The sequence below is a fragment of the Eretmochelys imbricata genome, chromosome 2, assembly GCF_965152235.1.
Source record: "Eretmochelys imbricata isolate rEreImb1 chromosome 2, rEreImb1.hap1, whole genome shotgun sequence".
Classification (NCBI taxonomy): domain Eukaryota; kingdom Metazoa; phylum Chordata; order Testudines; family Cheloniidae; genus Eretmochelys; species Eretmochelys imbricata.
Genome location: NC_135573.1, coordinates 227238134 through 227264653, shown reverse-complemented (window position 1 = coordinate 227264653; position 26520 = coordinate 227238134). Strand labels below are relative to the sequence as shown.

At 43.9% G+C, this 26520-nt stretch overlaps 1 protein-coding gene across 4 annotated transcripts in view; it reads left to right on the top strand.

Moving 5' to 3' along the window:
- Positions 1–26520, top strand: part of RUNDC3B (RUN domain containing 3B) — a 141281-nt gene that overhangs the window by 75938 nt on the left and 38823 nt on the right. For all 4 annotated transcript variants that reach the window (XM_077809425.1, XM_077809427.1, XM_077809426.1 and 1 more), the window contains exons 7-8: positions 159–327; positions 21099–21256. In XM_077809425.1, the coding sequence (XP_077665551.1) occupies positions 159–327; positions 21099–21256 (327 nt within the window). The remainder of the gene's footprint in view (positions 1–158; positions 328–21098; positions 21257–26520) is intronic.

Genomic DNA, 26520 nt, shown 5'->3' with positions numbered 1-26520 from the left:
TGTTTAACCTATAGCTATTCCATTACTGATTGATCAATTTATTTATTTATTAAAGAAGGCTTCGCATTTCATGTTTTAAGAGTAGCAGTGCTTCAGTTTCAAGGCAGGTTTTGTATCAGTTAACTGTTTTCATTTGGTTTATAAATTTGGTCCTTCAGTTCTGATAGCATCAGCAGTGATGAAGAAGAGCTAAGGACTCTGGGAAGTAGCGGCAGTGAAAGCAGTACTCCAGAAAATATTGGACCTCCTTTCATCATGGATGAAAACAGTTGGTACAACAAATGCAAAAGGGTAGAACAGAAGTATCGACTCACCTTGGAGCAGAAGGTAAAAAAAATCAGTTTGTGGAGGGATGAGGGTGACGGAACTAATGTGTATTTTTATGTCAAATATTATTGTCACTGACAAGACATAGGATCCTGTAAACAGTTTTTTTTTCTATTCATATATTTTTGTGAAAACATAACAAATATAGCTATTATTGTGGATAAGGTTAAATATCCTTGAAGTTGGTGGGTTAGATTGCCACACTTTATTTAAGATGGCTGTAAGATACAGTTATACTCATTTTTATAGTAGCTCCCAACCTAAAACAAGCATATGTGAGTCCACCCAGGAATTTGAACTTATGTAAGTGGAGGGTTTGGGTGGGGAGTGTGGAGAGAGAAGCAGAACCACACAGGAACAGGTATAGAAGACACATGCAGTCTGGACAAGCTGGTTAAAAGAGGCTTGGGGCTGTAAGCAACGAAATTATCTCTTGAGTCTTGGCTCCTCTGTGTTCAAGGAAAACAGGGCTTTGTATATTCCTTGTAAATAAACAAGATTGCATCAAAGGTACCTATTGAAGCACTGGGGATGGGCAGGTGTGGGCCTACCCATTACTAAAGGCCTCCCCCCTCAGCTTAAGGGGAAGAGCTATTGGACCCAGGCATCAATTAATTTTGGGGGATGACAAATGAAAAAATAGGGATGGAAGTGAAGGTCACAAGGATAAAATCAGGGATCCAGAAGGGACCACTGAGCAGAGAACCCCGGACAGCACCCACTTGTCCTTGAAGGTGCCAGGGAAGCAGTGGACACAGCTCAGAGGAACTCTGCCTGGAGATGTGACTTCAGGAGGGTTTGGAAATAGGCCTTTCAGTTGCAGAGCGCTTCCCTGTCCAACTTCCTCCTCCTGGTATCAGAGGTTCCTGATTTCATCACCAGTTTCTCCTTCTAACTGGAGCAACCTGCAAGATCCTGAATTTTTCGCTAGCTGCTCAAGCCAAACAGGGTAACGCTACTTTGTGTTCTTTGGCTTCCATATATTTAAGTACTGATGTGTGCCCTGTCACTATTGAATCTAATAGTTTACATCAAGGTCTCTTAATATCTAGACAGAATAAATAATAATACTTAGCACTTATATAGCCCCTTTTAATTAGAGGATTTCATATTACTTTAAAATAGTCCCTATGAGACCCCAGTGTGGTACAATAAGTAGGAATTTACTATATGCACTTTATTGGTGGATAAACTGAGGCACTGTTAACTCAATTGTCCAAGGTATCACAGTGAATTGATGGCAGATCTGAAAATCTAATGCAGAATTCCTGGTTCCCAGTTTCCATCTCTAGCTAGTAGACTGCATATAAGCTATTGGTTATAACTGGTATAGCTGCATGTCTTGGGACTGGCCTAGCTATCTGAGAGTTGCCGGTTTCACAATCCTTTGTCCTCTTCATCAGATGGCTACATTCTACCAGAACATTAAAGTGTTGACTAGTCGGGGAGGTTTGTGAGTGTTGGAGATAGTCTAGGACCAGCTTTTGTGAAAGTTCTATGGAACTTACTTCTGCAAGAAATAAGAATGACTATCAAACAAATCACTTAGAGAGAGAAATTTAAAACTCTTTGACTTCACTTTGCCTCAGATGCACAACACACACACTCTCACAAACATAAACAACAAAAAAATATATAAACTAATCAAGCTATTTCTCCTTCAAACTAGAGAGGGTTAGAGTGTGGAAGGGAAGCGGGGGCAAAATATTTGGAGTTACTCGAATACTATGAAGAAGGCCATAAAAGTACCAGAATTAGGTAGCTTTTCAAAAACAAGACTTAATGCCAAAGGTTTGAAGCATATTCAGGTGGTTTGCTAGTATAGTGTATGTCCAACCCATTTTACAGCATAATATTTCAGCACTATTTCTGACACAGAATGCTACCCTCAAGAACTGGGCAGTAACACACTGGAAAAAAGAAATGAGACAAAAAGTGTGTGAGGGGGGGTGAGCGTAAGTGTTCTTGGCTTTAAAAAAAAAAAAAAAGGAGAGGGTGTTTGACGTAACAAAACCCAGAAAAGAGAGGAGAGTGAAATAGTGAGACAGACAGATGGAAATAAAATTAAAGCTGATGGGAGAAACAAAGAAAAATTAAGAAGGAGTGAAGGAATGCATAAAGGGAGTGTAACAGGGTTCGCTTACCACTCTGATGCCTCCTCAGCCTGTCTTGGGAATTAACTCTGCAATTGAGTGCGCCTCCTTTGGGTAGTGTATTGCCACTGTGACTCCCGCTCTTGGCTCACGTCTCTCCGAGGACCGTGGCGCCCTCTTCAGTGACACAGCCCTCCAGCCATGCCACACACTGTGCTCCCCCTTTCCAGGGGACCCGCAGTCTGCTGTTCAGCCATGTCCTGCCAGTGGCAAACTGCAGTCCACAGTCTAGCCACCTCCCATGTGGCTCCGGCACCCTCTTTACCCTTGTATCAGGGCCTCAGTCTGCAACCCCCAGCAGCCAGCCAGGAGCTGTCTGGCTTCCTTGGCCCCTGTTCGCAGCACTGCTGTGTCCAGGGTGCTGGCAGTTCTCTTGGCCCTTCAGGGACACAGTCCTTCCTCCCTGAGCTCCCAGCAGAGAACTGCCTTGCAGCTCATTTTTTATATGGGCCTACTTGGACCTGATTGGCTACTCCTCCCAGCCCTCCTCTGATTGTCTGCCTTTGGCGCAGCCTTACTAGGGCTGCTTTTAACCCCTTTTTGCCAGTGAGGGGCAGCTGCCCCATTACAGGGAGACCTACTATGTTAGAAAAAATTCTGCTTAATGGCTTCGTTTAATAGAAGATTTAATGCAAAAATTGTAAATAAAACCCTAGAAAAGTAAAGTATGGGAAATAACAAAATTTATAGGGGTGCGTGGTGTGCAGATAGTCTGGGGAAGGAAAACCATAGGGCTATACCTGCTCCACTAAGCACTCCCTTAGTGGAAGGAGAGGGATAAAGGTGGATGTTCATATTGCTAATGATAGAGTCCCAGCCTAGCAGCTGGGACTCAACATTCTACTCCAGTGCAGTCCCTTGCCCCTGCTTTCAAAAGGAAGTAGAATCATGGGTTGAAACAGGGCAAGCTATATAGAATAAAAAGATGAAGTGAAATTGTTTGGCTATGTCTTCGCTATTTCCCACCATTGCTAACACCAGTCCAACTCTACCACTCCTAGCAATACCACCACCATTAGGATAGCTAGAGCTCCTGTAAGCTCCACAATGTTTAACACCATGATACCTAGCACTGATCAGAGCAGTTCTAAGGGTGCATCTACACTGCAGCTCGGAGGTATAATTTCCAGCTCTACACGTTCTAGTTCTGATTGAGTTAGCACGCTAAAAATAGCATTGTGACTGTGGCACGAATGGCAACTCTGGCTAGCTGCCTGGGTGTACTCTTGTCCAAGGTCTGAGATCCTAGGTCTGTACTTGGGTGGCTAGCCTGTGCCGCTGTGGCAATGCTGCTATTTTTAGCAAGTTAGCTTGATCAGAACTAGCGCATATATGTCTACCCAAGTGGGAATTACACATCCCAGCTGCAGTGTAGACGTACCCTAAAGTATCACATAGCCTGGCATGAGGAATATGTCTACACTTTGAGCTGGAGGTGTAATTTGCAGCTTGAGGAGACATACCTGCACTAGATCTGATTGAGTGAGTGTGCCAAAAACAGAGTGCAGCAGTGGTGAGAAGGACTAGCTGCCCCAAGTGTGTGCCTAGCATCTTGAATGTGTATGTACTTGGGGAGGGGGTGGAGTTGGGGAAGGTACTTTGGGGAAGGGGTTGGAATGGGGGGGCAGGGGTGGTGCCTCATGGAAGGGGTGGAGTGGGGGCGGGATGGGGATGGGGGCAGAAGGGGGTCGAGCACCCACGGGAAAGAGGGGAAGTCAGCGCCTATGACACTAGCTCAATCTTAGCTAGCACAGGTACATCTCCTCGAGGAGGAATTTACAGATATACCCTAACACAGTACTTTCGTTTATACTAGTGGCTCATCTTTACTACCACTGTTAGTTACAATAGTGGGGAATTATTTTTTTTTGACCAAAAAAATTGCTCTCCCAGCAACATAGAAGTGCCAGTGTGGACAGTACTTGCAGTGCAACTTATGTTGCTCAGCATTGGGGGGGTTTTTTCCACGCCCCTGAGTGACATAAGTTATACCAACAAAAGTAGTAGTGTAGACATAGCCAATGAGTATCAGGGTTGTCTTCAGAGGAGCTGGAAGTATAATTTCCAGCTTAGGTAGACGTACCTTTGTTAGCTCCAATGGAGGTAGTGCACTAAAAATAGAAGTGTGGCTGTGGCAGCGTGAGTTGAAGGATGGGCTCGCTACCCTGAGTATAATCCTGTCTGAAACCCTAAGTATGTACTCGAGGTTGCTACATGTCTATTTTTAGTGAGCTAACTCAATCAGAGCCAGTGAAGGTGTGTCTGTTTGTTTGACCTGGAAATTACACCGCCAGCTCCACTGTGGACATACCCTCATAGAGAAACTAGGCACAGTGTGCATTCATTCTCTCTGCTTTTTGACTTTTTTTCTTTTGTAAAATTGTGTGGTGGTGGCGTTCCAAAATGTTTGGCATACCAATTTCTAACTGTAACATTTTTACATCTTTAGATCTTTCAGGTTTTTAGCTATTCATCTACATTATATCAAAAATATTGTTTGCTTTTTTAACATAAATATAGAATTATTAGTCTCTCAGTGTTGCTGGGTAGTCTGTTCTGTTTGCTGTCTCAGATTACCTTGGCTACCTTATTTCTTCTTAAATTTTGATAACCAGAACTAGACACCACACTTTTAAATCATGTCTACGGCGTCCGTATCGCCTTTGTTTTGTAATTAATTCCTCTGTTTATACATCCAGTTATGTTTGCATGTAAGCTGCAAAAATAAAAAAAAAAAAAAGCACAGCACTCCTGCTTTTCTTACATGCTGTTCTTCAGGTATTTCCTTGCTAGCTTCCTCTAGTTCTATTTAATTGAGAAAGTAAACATTATTGTCTACACTTAGAAAGCCTTATTCTATGCACATTTCTAAGCTCTTCTTTGAGTGATGTCTTCATGGGTGCTGCACTGTAGGTGTGCAGCACTCCCTATGCCTGGGATTGGATATCTTTATCATCAGTGCCTGTCGGACAGCACATGTGTACCTTTCCATTCTCATGCTGTGAGTGGGACTTGTATATATAGTTGTGTGCGGTCCAACTGCATCCCTCTTCCCCCTCCCCCCCGCCAGTTCCTTCTCTACCACCTTTTGGTCTGGGACGGCTCTGCTGTGGATTCCTGCTTCTCTTTTTTTCCTCATTAGAATAGTGGCTTACTTGTCAGTTGTAGTGTAGTTTAGTTCTTCTTCTTCTTTCCTCTAGCAAAAGAGTTTTTTTTGTTTTTGCTTTACCTTTATTTTTAGACTAGTCTAACAATAGACTAGTTTTCGTTTCCTTGCTTCCCACCCTTCCTGACCAGGAAGCTTTTTTTCCTCACCCTTATGCCTGGGTCTCCCAGGCTTAAGAGGTGTTTTTCTTGTTGGGATGCCTTCCCAGTAGCAGATGGCCACCCACAGTGTTTTTGGTGTCTGGGAGAGGGATGCATCCCACAAAAGTGTTCTCACTGTCATGACTTGACTGCCAGGGGCTGAAAAGACCAGAACATTCGGTTATGACTCCTCCTCATGGAGAAATCACTACGTCCAGCATCTGACCCAGGCCCGGACTCTCCCCCATGTGGAGGTCATCCGCCGATCCTTATGCTCTGCCAGGTCATCTGCCAATCCTTATTTCCCACGTTCCTCTAAGAGGAAGTTGTCTCTTTCTCACTCTGATGAGAAGAAATGGGCTCCTTCCTCACACTTTGAGGCACAGCCTGCCAGAACACCTTCCCATGTAAGGTCAGTCACTTCAACATCATCTGATAGGGGACATAGCTCCAGGGCCCATCTGAGTACCTCCAGGATGGGCATGAAACAATGGTCTTAGGACCCGTAACTGGGCAGATCTACAGCCCTTGGCGCCATCTCTCAGTTCTGGAGACTGAGGCAGACTGACTTTGAGAGCTACGGCACCAACAAAACCGCTGGCACTGGTGTCCTTTTTGGCACTGCCAAAGCAGTAGGCACCGCTGAAGCCTTCAGTACAGAGCAAATTCTTGGCATCACCGAAACTGCTGGAACTGTCCAAGTCTTCAGCTCCACCTGTTGGCTGTTCAAGAGAATGCATCTCTTCCTCGCATCAAGTCATGCGCTGGTACCGATGCTGCTCCTACCTCTTCTCCAGAAATTCAGATACCCTAAAGACCTGCTTGTATCTGACATGACTGAGTCACCTCTGCTCACACGCAACCTCCCCCCACTTCCACCCTTCTCTCTGGACTCATAACATTCCTCCCCCTCCCCACCGAGGATGGCACCTCTTCCCCAGTGATGAGGAAGAGTGCTCCATTGTGCTCTCTTATTCGAGACAGGCTCTAATGACTTCAGCTACACATCCTCATTATTCGCAGTCTATATCTAGACCACAATCCTGGTATGGACCACTGGATGCAACCACATGTTCCACTCCCTCCACATGGGTACCCATGTGGGCCATGTACATGGCACAGTTCGGGAAGCCTTCCATGGAGCAAAGCCGGAGACCTACACCTTTCCCTTCTCCATCGGTCTCTCACCCACCAGAGACCGAACCTCCCCCGGTACTGGGTGAGGCAGAAGAACAGGAGGAGGAAGCTCCACCAACACTAAATTTCTCTTCTTCGTCTTCCCCTGATAGCGTCGTCATGCTCCCATCTCCTGCTGCTGATGACTGCAGGCACTTTCAAGAATTATTGCATGGGATTGCTGACTCCCTCCAGATTTCTTTGGAGGAAGTGAAAATCATCAGCATAAATTGCTCGATATCCTGCACCCATCTTCTTCCTCCAATATTTCCCTATCAACGAGGCTTTTCTCAATCCCACGAAAGTGCTCTGGCGGACCGCAGTGTCCATCGTTCAGACCTGCAAATGGGCAGACAAAAATGTGGAATTTTTTTTCTCTCATCCCACCCCAAATTCTATAGTAGTTAATGCAGTGCAAGAGAGAGGATGACCATATGAATCTTGATCTTCCCATCGGGATAGAGACTAGAAACGCTTAGCTTTATGCGGACACGACTTATTCATCTGCCACATTCCAATTTTGAATATCTAATTAGGAGGCTCTTATGCTCAAGTACAACTACCTCAACTACTCCAAAATAGAGGAATTCTGCCATAACCTTCCTGAGACGTAGAAAGAACAATTCCAGGCACTTATATCTGAGGGACACCTCCTGGCCCATATAACCCAACAAGCCTCATTGGACTCTGCGGATACAGTTGCCTGCTCCATTGCAACTGCTGTATTCATGAGGCATGTGTCTTGGCTGCACCTCTCAGGCTTTTCTAAGGAGTTATTTCAAGGAATACCTGTTGAGGTTACAGGGACAAACCATCCCGATGTGTCGAAAGAATAGTAAGTATGGCAGGCGACCAGCTTGGCTTAACGGTGAAATCCTAGCAGATCTTCAGCATAAAAAAGCTTACAAGAAGTGGAAGGTTGGACATATGACCAGCGAAGAGTATAAAAATATTGCTCGGGCATGTAGGAATGAAATTAGGAGGGCCAAATAGCACCTGGAGCTGCAGCTAGCAAGAGATGTTAAGAGTAACAAGAAGGGTTTCTTCAGGTATGTTGGCAACAAGAAGAAAGCCAAGGAAAATGTGGGCCCCTTAATGATTGAGGGAGGCAACCTAGTGACGGAGGATGTGGAAAAAGCTAATGTACTCAATGCTTTTTTTGCCTCTGTCTTCACGAACAAGGTCAGCTCCCAGACTGCTGTGCTGGGCATCACAACATGGGGAATAGATGGCCAGCCCTCTGTGGAGAAAGAGGTGGTTAGGGACTATTTAGAAAAACTGGACGTGCACAAGTCCATGGGGCCGGATGAGTTGCATCCGAGAGTGCTAAAGGAACTGGCGGCTGTGATTACAGAGCCATTGGCCATTATCTTTGAAAACTCGTGGTGAACGGGAGAAGTCCCGGATGACTGGAAAAAGGCTAATGTAGTGCCAATCTTTAAAAAAGGGAAGAAGGAGGATCCTGGGAACTACAGGCCAGTAAGCCTCACTTCAGTCCCCGGAAAAATCTTGGAGCAGGTCCTCAAAGAATCCATCCTGAAGCACTTAGAGGAGAGGAAAGTGATCAGGAACAGTCAGCATGGATTCACCAAGGGAAGGTCATGCCTGTCTAATCTAATCGCCTTCTATGATGAGATTACTGGTTCTGTGGATGAAGGCAAAGCAGTGAATGTATTGTATCTTGACTTTAGCAAAGCTTTTGACACAGTCTCCCACAGTAGTCTTGTCAGCAAGTTAAGGAAGTATGGGCTGGATGAATGCACTATAAGGTGGGTAGAAAGTTGGCTAGATTGTTGGGCTCAACGGGTAGTGATCAATGGCTCCATGTCTAGTTGGAAGCCGGTGTCAAGTGGAGTGCCCCAGGGGTCGGTCCTGGGGCCGGTTTTGTTCAATATCTTCATAAATGATCTGGAGGATGGTGTGGATTGCACTCTCAGCAAATTTGCGGATGATACTAAACTGGGAGGAGTGGTAGATACGCTGGAGGGCAGGGATAGGATACAGAGGGACCTAGACAAATTGGAGGATTGGGCCAAAAGAAATCTGATGAGGTTCAATAAGGATAAGTGCAGAGTCCTGCACTTAGGACGGAAGAACCCAATGCACAGCTACAGACTAGGGACCGAATGGCTAGGCGTTCTGCGGAAAAGGACCTAGGGGTGACAGTGGACGAGAAGCTGGATATGAGCCAGCAGTGTGCCCTTGTTGCCAAGAAGGCCAATGGCATTTTGGGATGTATAAGTAGGGGCATAGCGAGCAGATCGAGGGACGTGATCGTCCCCCTCTATTCGACATTGGTGAGGCCTCATCTGGAGTACTGTGTCCAGTTTTGGGCCCCACACTACAAGAAGGATGTGGATAAATTGGAGAGAGTCCAGCGAAGGGCAACAAAAATGATTAGGGGTCTGGAACACATGAGTTATGAGGAGAGGCTGAGGGAGCTGGGATTGTTTAGTCTGCAGAAGAGAAGAATGAGGGGGGATTTGATAGCTGCTTTCAACTACCTGAGAGGTAGTTCCAGAGAGGATGGTTCTAGACTATTCTCAGTGGTGGAAGAGGACAGGACAAGGAGTAATGGTCTCAAGTTGCAGTTGGGGAGGTTTAGGTTGGATATTAGGAAAAACTTTTTCACTAGGAGGGTGGTGAAACACTGGAATGCGTTGCCTAGGGAGGTGGTGGAATCTCCTTCCTTAGAAGTTAAGGTCAGGCTTGACAAAGCCCTGGCTGGGATGATTTAATTGGGTATGGGTCCTGCTTTTGAGCAGGGGGTTGGACTAGATGACCTCCTGAGGTCCCTTCCAACCCTGATATTCTATGATTCTATGGTACAAACCACAGTTGAAGACTTACCCTGTGAAGGTCCCAAACTATTTGTGGAATGTATGGATGATTCCCTACAGTCCCTTAAAGACTCCTGAGTTAGCGTCTGCTTCCTCTGCATTTACACACCAGCACCAAAGAGACTCCCACTGCTGACCACCGCAGTACACTCCTCTGTGGCACTGTGACTCTCAGTGCCGACAAAAGCCCCGTACAAAACGTAGGCCACTCTTCAAGGAGCTACCTCTCATGAGCCTCCAGCCAAGCAAGAATTTTGAAGGTGTGGTCAAGGCCCCAAGAAGCCTCCCCCTGTTCCAGTCATACCAACCATCTTAGACATCCCACCAGTTTGGCGACCAATTAGCTCCATTCTTTCCGTCATGGAGACTAATTACGTTGGACAAGTGGGTTCTAGAGATCATCAGGGAAGGATACTCTATCCCTTTCTTATCTATCCTGCTCCGCCACACTCCTTTCCTGTCCTTCAGGGACCCCTCTCATGAACCCATTCTACAAGAAGAAATATCATCATCTTCTGCAGCTGGGAGCCATAGAACCAGTTCCTTCCCAGCATAGAGGAAAGGGTTACTATTCCCATTATTTTCTGATTCAGAAGAAATCCGGTGTCTGGTGGCTGATGCTGGACCTTCGAAACCTATACAAATTGGTCAAACTGTAATGCTTCAAGATGGTTACCCTCTCTACCATTATCCTCGCACTGGAACAGGGGCATTGGTTCTTGGTTCTTTACTGCCAAGATGCGTATTTCCATATCGCAATAAAACCCTGCCATATCGCAATAAAACCGGAGATACCGACCATTGTCAGTATAAGGTACTGTCTCTTGGATTGTCAGTGGCCCCTTATGTATTTTCCAAAGTCCTTGCAGTAGTCAATGCCTACCTAAGGAAACAGGGCATCATAATCTTTCCATACTTAGACAACTGTCTCCTCAAGCCCCCATCCAAAGCCAAAACCCTTTGCACCATACAGATCCCGATGGACCCCTCATGAATCTAGGCCTCCGTGTGAACTTGGAGAAGTCTACTTTAATACTGATACAACACCTGGAGTTCATCGGTGCACAACTAGATGCCATACAAGCCAGAGCTTTCTTTCTACCTCCCAGATTCTCATCTACAGTGGATCTTGTATTCAAGGTACAAGCCTGTCCCCAGATCTCTGCCAGAACTTGTCTCCAGCTACTAGGACACATGGCAGTCACCACGTTCATGGTAAAGCACTCATGGTTACACATGCAATGTATTCAGGTGTGGCTCTGTACAGTATATGTCCCTCACAGTCTCAGCCTCCACAAGCTGTTATCCATTCTGAGGATGGTCAAGGACTCATTATTCTGGTGGACACAGCCCAAGAACATCTGTGTTGGGGGTTCCTTTCTTTCAGCTGGTGCTGAGCATGATTCTAACAACTGATGCCTCCTTAATCAATTGGGCAGCACTGATTCACACTCCGACAGTATAGGGCAGATGGTCTTTAATCGAATCCACCTTACATGTCAACCTCCTACAGCTATGGACGGTTTGCAATACCTGCCGACATTTCCTCCCACTGATTGCACATCGCACCATCAGAGCTATGACTGACCATATCACCTGCTCAGAGGCACTGAAATTATGGAGCTGGTGTATCCAACATGACATCACCATCTCAGCTGCATACTTCTCTGGACACCAGAACACCACTGCAGACTCATTGAGCAGGAGATTCTCCCACGATCATGAGTGGGAACTAGATATGTGAATCCTTTAGCTTATCTTAAACCACTGGGGATTCCCCAACATAGATCTTTTTGCCACACCACAAGATGCCTGATGCCCTCGATTCTGCTCGAGAGTGGGACTGGGAGACTGATTTTAGGGAGACGCATTCCTCATCACATGGGATGCACTAGTGCCTTCCCTCCCTTCTCCCTTCTGTTTTGAGTACTCCACAAGGTTCAGAGGGACTGAACCCATATCATCCTTATAGTTCGAACATGGCCAGGACAGATCTGGTATACTTACCTCCTTCGCATGATGGTATGCCGACCAATGTCTCTCCATCCAATTCCACTACTCCTTTCATAGGATGGGGTTGTATCCTCCATCCCAATCCATAGATTCTCCACCTCAAAACCTGGTTCCTCTGTGGTTCTGGGATTCGGAAATAACCTGCTCAGACACAGTTAAACTGATACGCTTGAATAGCAGGCACAACACGACTAGATGTGCTAATCTTCACAAATGGACTAGGGTCCAATGCTGGTGCGCCTCCCATAAGGTTGATGCAATAAGTGCTCCACTGTCTCTTAGCCTGGACTATATTTTACACCTTAAACAATCAGGGTTATCCACCAGCTCTATTCACGTGCATTTGGCAACCATCACCACTTTTCACTGCCATCTTCACACACCCACTCACAAAACGTTTCTGGAAGGGTTTCCAAAATCTTTATCTTCACGCATGAGATCCGACCTGGCCTCATCCTATGCTTTCTTGCTAGACCGCTGTTTGAACCGATGGCAACTTGTTCCTACGTTCACTTATCAATGAAAATGGCCTTTCTTGTCACTATCACCTCTGCCTGATGGGTCAGTGAAATTGGGGTCCTTATGGCATATCCCCCATACACACTTTTTTATAAAGACAAAGTTTTATGTTCCATCCACTTCCCAAATTTTTGCCTATGGTTCCATCATCTTTCCATTTTAATCAACCTACCCACCTTCCTTGCTTCTTTCTGAATCGTCAGAGCAACCAACAGGAGGCAGCACTGCACACCTTGGACATCAGGCGAGCATTAGTCTATGTGGACAGAACTAAACATTTTAGAAAATCACCACATTTTGTTCCTTTCAACAGCAAAAAGATCCAAAGTCTCAGCCATCTCTAAACAACACAGGTCCAACTGAATCTCGCAGTGTATACATCTGTCTTAACTACACAATTGGCAACCTCCTTCTGCAATTAGAGCACATTCCACCCGCTCGCTTTCCACCTCCAATGTTTTCTCAATAATGTCCTCACCGATGACCTTTGCAAAATGGCAGACACTGGCCCATCACTGTCATGGATTTCCCCTGTGGTGCCACCTGGAACTAGGGTACCACTGAGCCCTCTGACTCACCAGCCTGATCTGCCTCTCACACTGTGCTGCAGTGACAAGCTGCAGATCCACTCCCGGTTTTACACTTCCACCAGCATTCACTCAGGCAGGGACACACCCAACTGCAGTTACATGCAGGCTGACCAGCCACTGCATAAACCAACAATAGAGAGGCTACAGCCAAAATAACTGCCAGCTTCCCAGCCTAGCACCCCAGAGCTGTACCATCCTGCCCTGGTCAAAACCCTGATCAGTATGAATTTGTCTAGTTTGCCTCCCCCTCAATGTGGAAAGGAAATGCAACAGCTTTTGCCCTTAAGCTAAGCTTTCCAAGCACTTCATTCAAACTCACTGGTTTAGATAAAGCAGAAACAAGTTTATTAACTACAAAAGATAGATTTTAAGTGATTATAAGGGATAGCAAACAGATGAAGCAGGTTACCTAGCAAATAAACAAAAATGCGAGCTAAGCTTAATATACTAGATAGATTGGATATGAATTAGCAGTTTGTCCCCCTGGCTGATGATACAAGCAGGTTTGCAGATTCTTAAGATACAAGCTGCAGTTTCTTTGCAACTTGGGATCCCCAGGTTTCAATACACAGGCTAGAAATCCCTTTAGCCTGAGTTCAGCACTTCCCCCAGTTCAGTCTTTGTAACTTAGGTGTTTCCAGAAGTTCCCTTGGGTGGGGAGTGAAAAACAACCAGTAATGTCACTCCCTGCCTCACATAGCTTTAGCATATGGTGGAAATCCTTTGTTCCAAACTCCATTCCCAGACCAGCCTGTGGAAAAACACAGGCCCCCAAAATGGAGTCCAGAGTCATGTTGCCCCTGCAGACTCATAGCAGCCATTGCTTACAGGCTGGCCGAAACATCCACAGGAAGGCTCACCAGGTGGGGGATAAGCTTCTCCTATGCCTGTTGTTTCCCTAATGGCCCATTACCCTGAATGGGTCCTTCACAACCAGCTATTTAGATTAGAAGCATTTTACCTAGTGGGCGTCACCCAGGTGCGACTACATGTGAAATAGATACATAGTCAATATTCATAATGTCAGATACAAAAATGATGGATGCGTACAAATAGGATAATCATATCCAGCAAATCATAACTTTTCCAATGACTCCTTAATGCCCTGTCTCGTACAAAATGTCTCATAATTATTGCATAATCATATCTTAACATCACTATGAAGAATATGGGATGCAGTGTCTCAATCACTACGCCATATCTCGTGATGTCACAGCAGACACTCTCCTGGGACTTACTGTTCTATTATCTTCAGTAAATGCTCCTCCGAAGCACCAGCCTTCCAATTAGGGGGCACCGCTTTCGGGTCATCTATAGTGGAGCACCCATACGGACATCAGTCAAAGAAGAGAAGTTTGCTCACCCTGTGCAGTAACTGAGGTTCTTCGAGATGTGTCCCCCTATGGGTGCTCCACTACCCAGCCTCCTCTCTGGTTCGGAGCTGCCACATGAGCTCTGCGGCAGAGAACGAACTGTGGGGGCGGTCGGACCGCACAGTGCTAGATATATGTCCTGCTTATGGCGCGAGAGGGGGAAGGTGCGCATGCGTGGTCTGACGTGCATTGCTGATGAAGATCTCTGATTCCAGGCACAGGGGGCGCTACTGCACCTACAGTAGAGCACTCATAGGGACACAGATCTCAAAGAACCTCAGTTACTTCACAGGGTGAGTAACCTTCTCTTCTTGTGTTTTCCTGCCCTATACCTTTTATTTGTATATTGAGTGTTCATTACAAGTGATAAATATTACCTTCTGTATTGCTGGTTCCATGCTTAATTTAGTACTATGAAGCTTTTCTTTCATTTCAACTTTTTTTGTAGAAGTTGAATTGCAAATATTTTCTGTCCGATCCCATCGACTTACTGTGTAGCTTGACTCTGATTCTTTTATATACCTTCAGTGTCTCTGGCAACTGTTACTTAAGTAATAGAGTTGTAATCAATTTCTGGTGAGGGTGGTTTTTTTTGTTTTTCTTTTTCAGCATTCATCCATCAGTCATAGTTCCTTGATCATTTATCTAATTTATCTCTTCCTCCATTTGCTGCTTCCACTTCATGGAACATGGATCGATTGTTCAAACAAGCCTTAATAACCCATAAGATGCTCTTATATTGTGTCAGGGACCACTATGCTCCAATTAAGTTACGTTCATGTCTCCTCACTGTAATGTAATAAAGTAAAAAATAAACAGGAAAACTCTGTCCTATGCAGCAAAATATGAACATATTAATTTGTAACTTTTGTTCTTCTTTGAGTAGTGTCCCTACGAGTGCTCCACTTTAGGTATGTTTGCGCCCCCTGTACCTTTGATTGGAGATTTATCATAGCAATATCCATAGGACCCATACATGCATGTTACTCAGTCTCATGCTCTGTGCCATTATTATATAGCACTGTGTGGACAAACTGCCCTCAATTCCTGCTCAACCACCTCAGCCTGAGACTGAGCCTTTGCAGTTGTCTGCATGGAGGTTTACCTCAACTGTGTCCCCTTAACTCTTTTAGTAGTTGGTTTATTATAGTTGTTCTTAATAGTAATCAGTAGTTTAGTTCAGCTGTAGTAGTTGAATTTTTTTTTTTAAATATATGGATAGTTTCTCTCTCCTGGGAGTTTTACTTTACTGGGAGGATATAATATACCCAGTTCTCCCAGTTCCCGTTGCTGGGAGGCAATCCTGGTGAGTGACAGACACTACCGGTGCATCAATTGTCTCGGGGAATCTCATAATTCCCAAAAGTGCAACTTCTATCTGGCATTAAAATCTAGAGCCAGAAAACCAGGGAGATCACACTTCGACTTCTTATTGCTGCTTCTCGCCTCTGACCCAGGCCAGAGGTCCCCACCCCACACTCACTTCACTGGTCTCCGAGTAAGTCTTCTGCCTCCACTGTCTCTGAGCCCCACTCCTCCAGGGCATCTAAGAGGAAGACTCAAGATTGCTCCCATAAGATTCCTAAAGACCATCTCCCAAGTTCTCCAGGAAGGGATTCAACCTTGAAGAAGTCTCCAGTAACTCCAGCCACTTTGGCACCCATTGCTCTCTGACCTAGTACCTATGAGGCTGCTGGTTTCTTTGGTACCGAGGGCACTGTTAGACCTAAAGACCTAATGACTTGTGACAGAGATAGACAGCCATCATCACCCTCCCTCTCTAGGAGACCAGAACTGCAGGAAGAAATCTTTGATAAACAGAAAGCTAGCACTGATGAAGACGTCTCTCCACTGGCCAACATTATTTCTTCATCCTCAGATGAAATAGTTATGCCACCTCCTCCATCCCTGATTTTAAACAGTGTCAGGCACTGGTCAAGAGAACTGTGGACTTTTCGCAGATACCTCTTAAGGAGGTTAAAGAACAACACTGTAAGTTGCTTGACATCCTCCATACATCTGCCCGCATTGCCTTGCCTGTTAATAAGGCCTTACTGGACCCTGCAAAGGTTACCTGGCACACCCTAGCCACAATTCCACCTACATGCAAAAGAGCAGATAAGAAATATTATGTTCTGTCTAAAAGGTCTCAGAATTTTTACTTCTCGTTCCTCTTCTAACTTTTTGGTGGTCAATGCAGAAGGCAGCAGCACCACGCTAAATCTACGCCCTATGACAAGGATCATAAGTGCCTTGACCAGTTTGTTAGAAAATTGTGTTCATGAGCTACTTTACAATTCAGAATTGCCAACTACCAGGCATTAATGGCGCAATACAGTCTTACAAATTATACCAAGTTGAACTCTTTTATTCAGCACCTACCTGCTGAAATTATTGTGGAAGGCCATCTGCTCACCAGAATGTATTTGTAGGCCTCCCTTGACACTGCTGATACTGTCACCTGTTCGATCACTACAGAAGTAGTTATGAGATGGACCTCCTGGCTCCAGCTCTCAGGATTTCCAAAGGAGGTCCAAATTATGATTGAAGACCTACCCTTTGATTGTTCACTGACAGCATGAATGAATCTCTGCGCCTGTTAAAGGACTCCAGGATACTTTTGTATTCTCTCGGGATCTATACACCTGCCAACAAGAGGGAGTTTAATAAGTCCCAGATGGCGCAAAGATCCCATCCCGCCCAATTCTTGAGCTCCCAGAGATCGTACAAACCTCAACATAAGAGACAGATTCCAGTCAAGAAAACCACTTGCTTCTCAACCTTTGAACTCACAGCCTTCCATCTCCAAGCACAAATTTTGGGAGGTTGGTCAAGGTCCTGAGTTACCATTCCCATTCTTACCATCTGCATCGATTCATCTGCTTTCCTCCCTTCAATGACCGCCTTTACCACTTCCAGCATGTATGGACAAGTAAGTTTTGAAGATCATCTCTACGGGGCATTCCATCCACTTTACTTGTCTTCCACCTGTCAACCTTCTTCCCCATCCTTCCCCCCCCAGCCCTCTTCCCCATCCATCTTCAGCCACTCCTCTCACGAGAACCTGCCATGACAAGAAATAGACACTCTCATATACTTTTGGGAGCTATATAACCCGTTCCCATGCAGCACAGAGGGAAGGGGTTTTACTCCAAATATTTCCTGGTTCAAAAAAAAGTGGTTGAAGACCCATCCTAGATTTAAGGCTGTTAAAGACCTTTGTGAAGGCGCACAAATTAAAAATAGTGACACTTGCAGCAATAATTCTATCACTGGACTTAGGGGATTTGTTCTCAGCCCTCAACCTTCAGGATACACATTTCCATATAGCAATCCACCCATCTCACAAATGATTTCTATGTTTTACTGTCAGTCTGGACCATTTTCAATACAGGGTGCTCCCTTTCAGCCTATCATCTGCCTTAAAGGTCTTTTTGGAGGTCATGTCAGTAGTAATGGCACACCTCCACAGAAAAGGAATTTTAGCATTTCCTTAACTAGAAAATTGGCTTCTGAAAGGTGGCTCCCTGGATGTAACTTCACAGGCGACTTGTGAGGCCATAGACCTCTTCCTCAAATTGGGTCTACAGTTGAACTTTCAAAAATCCATCTTGGATTAATTCTAAACAATTAGAATTAATAGGAGTTTATCTCAATTCAGTAGCAGCAAGAGCCCACCTCTCAATGCACAGATTCATGGCCCTATCCAACACAGTCAGCACAATCCAGATTCTCCCTCAAACCCTGGCCAAGAACTGTCTTCAACTGTTGGGACGCATGTCAGCTGGTACTTTCATTATAGACCATGCAAGACTCAGAATGCAGTGCCTTCAAGGGTGGCTCATGATTGTTTATTTATCCAACAAAGTCTAACTATATTACTTTCCCCACCCACCTGTGTCAAGGAATCTTAGTTGGTGGAAAAACCCTCACATTTGTACAGGAGTCACTATCGCCCGCCCTTCCCCAATTATCACAACGGATGCATCCCTGCTGGGTTGGGAAGCACATTTGGACATTCACATGGCCCAGGCCAGGTGGACACCTCAAGAAACCACTCTGCACATCAGCCTCCTGGAACTCAGGGCAGTCACATATGCCTGTTTCCAGTTTCTACCACTAATCAGGGCAAACACATAAAGGGACACATGAGGGACAACATGTCATGCATGTGCTATATCAGCTGCTAGGGCAGGGCAAGATTCTGTTCCCTTGGCACAGAGGCTGTCAAGCTTTGGAACTGGTGCATATGCAATCAGGTCATCATCACAGCAGCTTACCTTCCAGGAGTTCAGAATGGGACCGCAGAGAAACTTAGCAGGCACTTCTTTCAAGACCATGAGTGGGAAATAGATCCCATCATACTGCACCACATATTCCAGCAGTGATGCACCTCTCAAATAGATCTGTTCACCATGGCAATAAACAAGAAAAACACCTAGTTCTGCTTCAGAGGTGATCACTGATCCTTGGGGGTTGCCTTTCACCTTTGATTGTCGGCTCTATTGTGTTCCCCACCCCCTCCCCAAACTCCTCTAATATCCAAAGTTCTACTCAAATGAAAAAGGCCAGAGTTATTCTAACAGTTCTGACTGGGCCCAGACAAACATAGTTCCCTTGCTTGATACAGATGGCCATTTACTCATTGATCACTCTCCAGGCCTCTGCTCTCATAGGAAGGTGGGAAGATCCTTCACTCCAATCTCAGATTTATTTGTCTCAAAGCGTGGTTGCTCAGTGGTTAACGGGATTAGAAACAACCTGCTCAGAGGAAGTAAAAAGAGTGCTATTACACAGCAGAAAATGATCTACACACTACTCTTACTTACAAAAATGGATTTGCCTGCTGGTGTGACCTCAAACACATTCCACCAACAACCGTATCTGTGCCAGATGTACTGAACTGCACCTTAGAACTAAAAACTTGGAGTTCTTGCTTAGCTCCATTAGAATCCACCTAGCAACCATCATGGCTTTCTATTCTCCAGTAGATGGTTATTCCGTAATTGTCTACCCAACAACAATGAGGTTCCTCAGGGGGCACAAAAATCTCTTTCCACTAGTCCTCCTCTAGTTTGGGACCTCAGTCTGGTTCTTAAATGCCTTCCAAGATCACCATTTGAACTGATGGCTTCCTGCTCACTCCGCCATTTTTTTCAGATAGGCATCATATTCGCTTGACAAGTTGGGGAAGTAAAGGCCTTTATGGCATACCCACCTTTCACAGTATTTTTCAAGGACAAGGTCAACAGTATGACCACATCCCAAGCTTTTACAAAAAATATCTTCTGAGTTCCATATTAACCAATCCATTCATCTTCTGGTCCTCCACCCTCAACCTCACCTAAGCAAAGAAGAGGTGCAGTTATACATTTGATGTTAGGAGAGCCCTGGCCTTCTATCTTGATAGGTCTAAACCTTTCAGAAAGACTCCCAAATTATTTGTCTTGATTGCAGACAGATCAAAAAGGTCTGGTCTCTAAACAAAGACTTTCCAACTGGCTGACTGCATAATATTCAAACACACACACTCATTCTAAGCCTCTACAGCCTTTCACAATAATGTTCCCATCATTGAAATATGTAGAGCCATGACTTAGACCTCTATAAATGTTTGCTGAGAATTATGCAATAACTCATGACCTAAGCTGAGCAGCTGCCTATTTAGCACTGTGCAGGCGCTCAGGAAACCAAACTGGGGACCTCCAGCAGATGGGGGAGGGGCGTCCCTCCCCCAGCACCCAACCTGCCGCGGCCGGGGCATCCCTCCCCCGGCTCCATCTCTGCTGCGGTCCGGACCTGCTGGGGTGGACTGGCCCAGCCCCAACCAGGCCCAGGCTACCAGAATGGCCCAGGGCAGCCCTCCCCTGGCCCAGACCTGCTGGGGTGGGGGAGGAGCGCCTATCCTGAAGCCCCAGCCCCAGAGCTCTGGGGCGGGGAGGGGCGCCTCCCTACACAGCCCAGGTTCTACTGCAGGGAGAGAGAGCTGGGGGGAGTTCTCTCTCCCCGCTGTAGCCCTGGAGTACTCTTCTGTACCCTGGCCCTCTCTCAGAGCCTGCACCCGCAGCCAGAGTGCTCACCCCCTGCACCCAACCTTCTGCCCCAGTCCTGAGCCCCCTCCCACACTCCAAACCCCAACCATGGCCCAGCCCCCTCCCCAACCCCACCACATGAATTTGTTATGTGTCACACATCACCTCCATAGTGGTGCACATAACTAAATTCATTCCGCACATGGGTGGGAAAAATTAGAGGGAACACTGCTCAGGACTCTGCTTCCGATGCTGTGTTTGGCTTAGCTATATTTTCTTTGATATTGGACTCAATGATGTTGAAGCCCCCTCCTCCTCAGAGGAAACCTCTCATTAGTCATCTAGACTTGAGTACCCATAGGGACGCTACTTGAAGAAAAAGAAATGGTTACTCACTCTGTGCAGGTTACTCACTCTGTGCAGTAACTGGTTCTTTGAGATTTGTCTTCCTTTGGATGATTCATTAACTACCTTCCTTCCCCTCTGCTTTGGAGTTCTCTGCTGTGGAGCTTTGCAGTACAGAAGGAACTGAGGTTGGTTCACCCGTGCGGTGCTATATAACAGCACGGAGCACAAAATTGAGTAATACACATGCGTGGGCTTAATGGACACTGCTATGTGAAATCTCCGATCAAAGGTGTAGGGGATGCCAGCGCACCTGGAGTGGAGCACCCATAGGGGGACACATGTCAAAGAACCACAGTTACTGCATACAGTGAGTAACCATTTCTTATTCACTAAAGGTTTTTGTTTGTTTCTGCATTTTCAGGGTTATCTTGAAGAGCTAGTACGCCTCAGAGAAACCCAGCTGGCTGAATCTGTCTCACAAAACAAACTACTGCTACAGAGGATTGAAGATATGGATCTAGCCCATAAAATGGAGAAGGAACAGCTGGAGTACATAATTGTAGAGCTGCAGGACCAGCTGTAAGTTAGACTGTGATGGAGAAACTTGGCTAGAGTAGTAACATAATCTCTCTGGATTCCTGTATTTTCCTGTATGATTTATATGAATTTCTGGTCCCATGGAAACAAGTAAGACTTAATCTTGAAGAAATTGAAGTAGTTCTCCTTTCTATAAATGTAGAACAATTTTTCATCAGCTGACAAATTTTATATTCAAAGACAGCTGCGCTGCAATAGTATATAGAATACTAAAATTGTAAAAAATTTAAAAAAGCAACTACTTAAAGATCTAAGACAGCTTAATTGAAAATAGTTATTCCTATTTCATCATGCATTTTTTAAATTAAAATTGCTATACTGCATTTTATCACTAGTATGTTTAAGTTCTGTAATGCAAAACATTTTGAGGGAGGCAAAACATTATTTTGGCTGTAGTAAGATTTTCATTTATTGGGGGAAAACGGTATTTCTACTTCACAAATACACCTTCAGAGACTCCTGCTTTACTATTCTATTCTGTTTGTATGGTGGGCTGAAACACTAGAAGCAATTCTGCTAGAGCTGAGGGCTTCATTATTTGACACACCCTGGGCTTCTCACCCATACTTTTATGTCTGGTAAAAGGGCTGGAGTAACATAAAGGGGCTTTAATTCATCTATCTTAAGTACTTATGTGGCTCCCATTACTATAGCATCTGAAAGCCTCACAGTTTTTAATGTATTTATCCTCACATCATCCCTGTGAAGTACAGAAGTACTATCATCCCCATTTTAGAGATGTGGAAATGAGACACAGAGAATAAATGACTTACTAAGGTCACATGGGAAGTCTCTTGTGGAGCAAAAACTAAACCTGGGTCTCCAAATTCCAGTCTAGGGCCCTAACCACTGAACCATCCTTCTCTGGGTCTGGTAACCTGCCTCCAGCGATGGGATAATTCCCCCAGGGAAGGGAAATAAGGACAACAGCCTCAAGATCTCTTCTGAAGATATTTTGTGAGCTCTGATGTAGGGGTATGCTGGGATATAGCTGGGTGATGGGCAGGGCAACAGCACATAGCACCGTGGAGATTCTGGGCAGTGTCCCCAGCTCAGTCATAAGTTACACCAGTGTCCACTCTGGCCCCTGGAGTAGCCTAGAATCTGGGAGATTTCAAGCATGGCTTAAAGGCACCTTAGGCTTCTCCTGGGCTGTGCCTCTTAGAGGTGCAGCCCTGAATCTCACTCTGTATGCTTTTAAAGGTGTATAGTTAATTAAAAAAAAATGTTTTTCTTCTACCTTTTATTAGATCAGGGAACTGCTGATGTTTGTAACTTGTGTATCCCCGCTGAGTTTCACAGAATAATTTGTGTTTCATTTGTGATGATTTAAAGGTTCCTAGAGGGTTTTCCCCACCTTCATTTTCTCTGATCCAGACTAGAGAAAGTCTGGCTGCAAGCTTTGTGAGAAGTGCCTGTAGTAAAATTCTAGTACTGACCCACAGTTTAGAAGTTGTGGCTAATAACTGGTCTTTCATCTCCTAGAGGAAAACTTTCAAAAGTGGCTCCTGATTTTGAGGATGCTAACTTTGGTCTAGTTTGATATTTGCAGGTACTAAACATCTGTTATTCCAACTGATTTTCCACTGGAGTTATGGGTGCTCAGGAGTATTAGCTAGTTTAGATTCTGGAGTACGATGATGTGGTGCTTTTTAAGACAAAAAAAATCCTGCCTTATATGGCCATTTGAGATGCCATTGTTGGGGCTCTGAGCTAAGTCTCCTTTCATAAATGTGAGGCAGCTACTTAGAGATCCACGTACAATTTTACACAAATTAATGTTGTGAATGCAGCAAATCTGTCAGATCTACTGTCCCAAAAATAAAAGGAGTACTTGTGGCACCTTAGAGACTAACAATTTTAGTTACTCAGCCCAGAGAGTTAGAGGAAGGGCAGAAGAAATGACTTGGAGGAGGAACCTGAGGGTGAAAACTAGCAGCAACTGGTATTCTTTAAACATATTTCCTCCATATTTGCCCATCCTTGATCTTTGCTTCATACTTAAACAGAAACTGAGTTGGTAGGGCACCTAGGCAGCCTTGTTACCTTAGTTTGCCTACATTAAAGCATTAATTTGGCCAGTTGCTATTAACATTTTGAAATGGTCGAACCTGTGTTTATAGAACTCCAAGTACAGACAGGTATTTTAGTTTTATGTCCTTCCTCATCTCCCCCCATACTCACTATTAGCATATTAAAGTAGTGAAATGTGTGCTGCAGTTTCTTTTCCTAATTGCCATAAACAAGCTTGGGATGGTAATACTTCCCTAATTCATATAGGTGTTGAGGCAGAACCTATTAAAGTTTGTAAAGCACCTTCAGATCTCTGATTTAAGGCCCTTTGCTATATTAATGAAAAGTGCTACTATATTATTAAAATAGTCTGTTTTCCTTTTAATGAAACTGTTCTGCTCTAATGGTTTTGCTGAAGTAGTGAATTTCACTGCTTTAGCTTATTACCATTTTATTACAGCTGAAAATAAGGCTAAATACGTTTTAGGTTGCCTTTGATCTTGGTCTTTTAGACAGTTTTGTGCTCCAATTTGAAACATTTGACTTTCCATTTCCTTGCCTTTATTCAAGAATATTTTTAAAAGGTATTTTGGAAGTGTGTGCTAAATCTGAAATTGTCCATGGAGGATACAAAAGGATCAGCTGTAAAAGATAAAGATGTAGTGCTATGAGTGGGGAAGGTTGCTTATTTTAAGAACAGTGCACTACACAGTGGACTTATGGACTCCATATATCCCAGCTATAGTCTGCAGAAGCATTGGCAACACCTTGCGGTCAAATGTTTCAAAAGATGCTGATGGATCTAAATAAATGTGTACGAATGCTTAAACTTTATCATTCAGTGTATTGCCAGAGTTGTCTGTCTTGCTTTTTCAGTCTTACCAAAAAGGAAGGTTAGAGACCAGTTGATAAAGGTGATATTTGCAGAGTCAAGAGTTTCTTGAAGAAAGATAAATAATGCCTATTGTAAAAAAGCCGAAACCTTTGCTTCCTAGAAGGGGGAACTAAAAATCTCTTCCAATGACTAACTCTCCACCTCCCCATTTGATTTTACCACCTATCAAGAACATCTTGAGGGTCCAGGCTAGAAAGAATAGCACATGTTTTAAAGTGTTAATTCCTGTTTGTAGAAGAATCTGTGGACAGTGAGTAGTTAGAAATACAGATTCCTAGCACTATAATAATTAAAATAACATTGTAAAAATCCTATTCCTCACTTCCCTCTGTGTGCATGATTTGTAATTATCTGTCTGCAGTATACAGATTTTTGTTTCACTTCTTTTTATGGATGGATCCTGATCCTCTGCTGTGGTCTTCCATGAGATTGAAGGTAATGGTGCAGTATGGGTGGCATTCCTAATTGTGTCCTCCAGGTCCACTGCTCTGTATATACAAGTTAAGGGTATAATTTGACCCTTTTAATTTTTTTTGGTAGAACACATTTTAATCAAAATAAGAAAAGCATAAAAATACAAGAAGTCCTAGATGAAAAATAACTGAATCCCCCTGCACTATAACCTATGAGTTGCTAACAGCTCAATTATTAATTAAGAGGGCAGGATTCCATTATGGACACTAAAAATTCATCCTCTCCTTCCTTAAAATGTTTTTCATTCTCTTGAAGGAAAAGGCAGTTAAACTATCATACTCCTGTTCAGTGTTTTAGGAATGAGCAGGGAAATTAAAAAAGGAACCATAAACACTACTCTATATTACGAACATCTCCATATGAGGACAGCAAAACCAAAATATTATAATCCTAGGGTGGTATTCTTGATCATGCTGGAAAGTACAAAGGATTTTGAATGTCCATTATCAGGAGCTTTTTATGTTGCAACTTATTCTAGCAAGAACTTGTTTTGCATCAGTTTTTGAAGACTTTGTTTTTTCTGTACCTTTGGGGGAGACATCTGTCTTCATCTTGTCCAAAAGATTGGTAACAGAACCATTGTCAAGAAATATATGGTTATTCTGGTACTGAGTCAACGCCCTGTTTAATTCTTGTACCATACTCTTTCACCCCCACATCACTGTTAAGTCTGGGTTACCATGGCCTTCGTAATTTTATCTTTTTAGGAATGCTAAATTCTCTGGAGCAATAGGTAAAGAGTCTTTTTAATATGGAAATAGCACTTCTTACTGTCCATTTTTTAAAGGGATTCTTGCAAGATTCTCAAAGGAAATTCGTTCCTTAAACAGTTTCAGTATAATAAACTCAGTTTGCCTAGCTAACTACTTAATTACTTTATTTCCTTACTCCACACAAATTGGCGGATACAGTTCAGTATTTGATCTTGCTGCTAAATTCATTTCCTACTATGGCAAAATTCAGAATACTAATCGTCCTTTCTCTAAATCCCTTTTGGGAGACAGGTTGTGTAAACTCAGATTACATTAGGAACATTTTCCTTTTTTCAGACACATTCTTTTCAGATTGGCAATGTCTATTTTAAATCCTTTGTACTGATTTCTGGTCTTCCCTCAGTTCCTTATGTTTTTATTTAGTATGCTGAGTTACTTGCCTTGATTTTTCTGAATGTCGCTTTTTCAATGTGTAAATGTAGATTCAATTTCTCCTTTTAAGGTGTTTTTTCTTTATTGTGTTGGCTGCCTGATTAATGAGAATTTTGAAAGTGCTTCCTATAGATCAGTTTATATATAGATTGCCATAACAAGGTGACAGTATATACAAATTTCCTCTTCCTTCACAAGTTGTCTTTCAGCTTCCACTTCAGTCAGTCATTTTCATGGTAGTATTTTTTTCTCCTCTTTCTTCCAGAGGTGAGAATATTTTACATAAACAGAATAGCAAGAAGGCTATTATATCTCACTCAGAAGTTAACATTTGATAAACTGTCCTAGTTATACAATATGTATCCTGCTTCTAGAATTTTTAGATTATAAGTGTACTAGACTTAACCATAATCTATAAGCAAGGCCTTTCAAAATGGATAATCAAAAACATCTGCCTTTTGAATGCCTCAGAGCACATTTGGCTGGGGGTAAAAAAGTCACTTCAATCACTCATGAAAGGTACATTCCCACAAAGGACAAGTGTTGTGCGGATTCCTAGATTTTCCTCCTTTGTCAGTATTTACTGACAATCTGGACTCTGACAAAACAGTTATTCATTTTGGCAAGGCAGTTTTTTAGAATCTCTTTGCCTACAAAATATTGATATTTTGATCCTTAAACTCTCCTGCTTGGGAATGGTCTTTTAATTTCTATGAAGG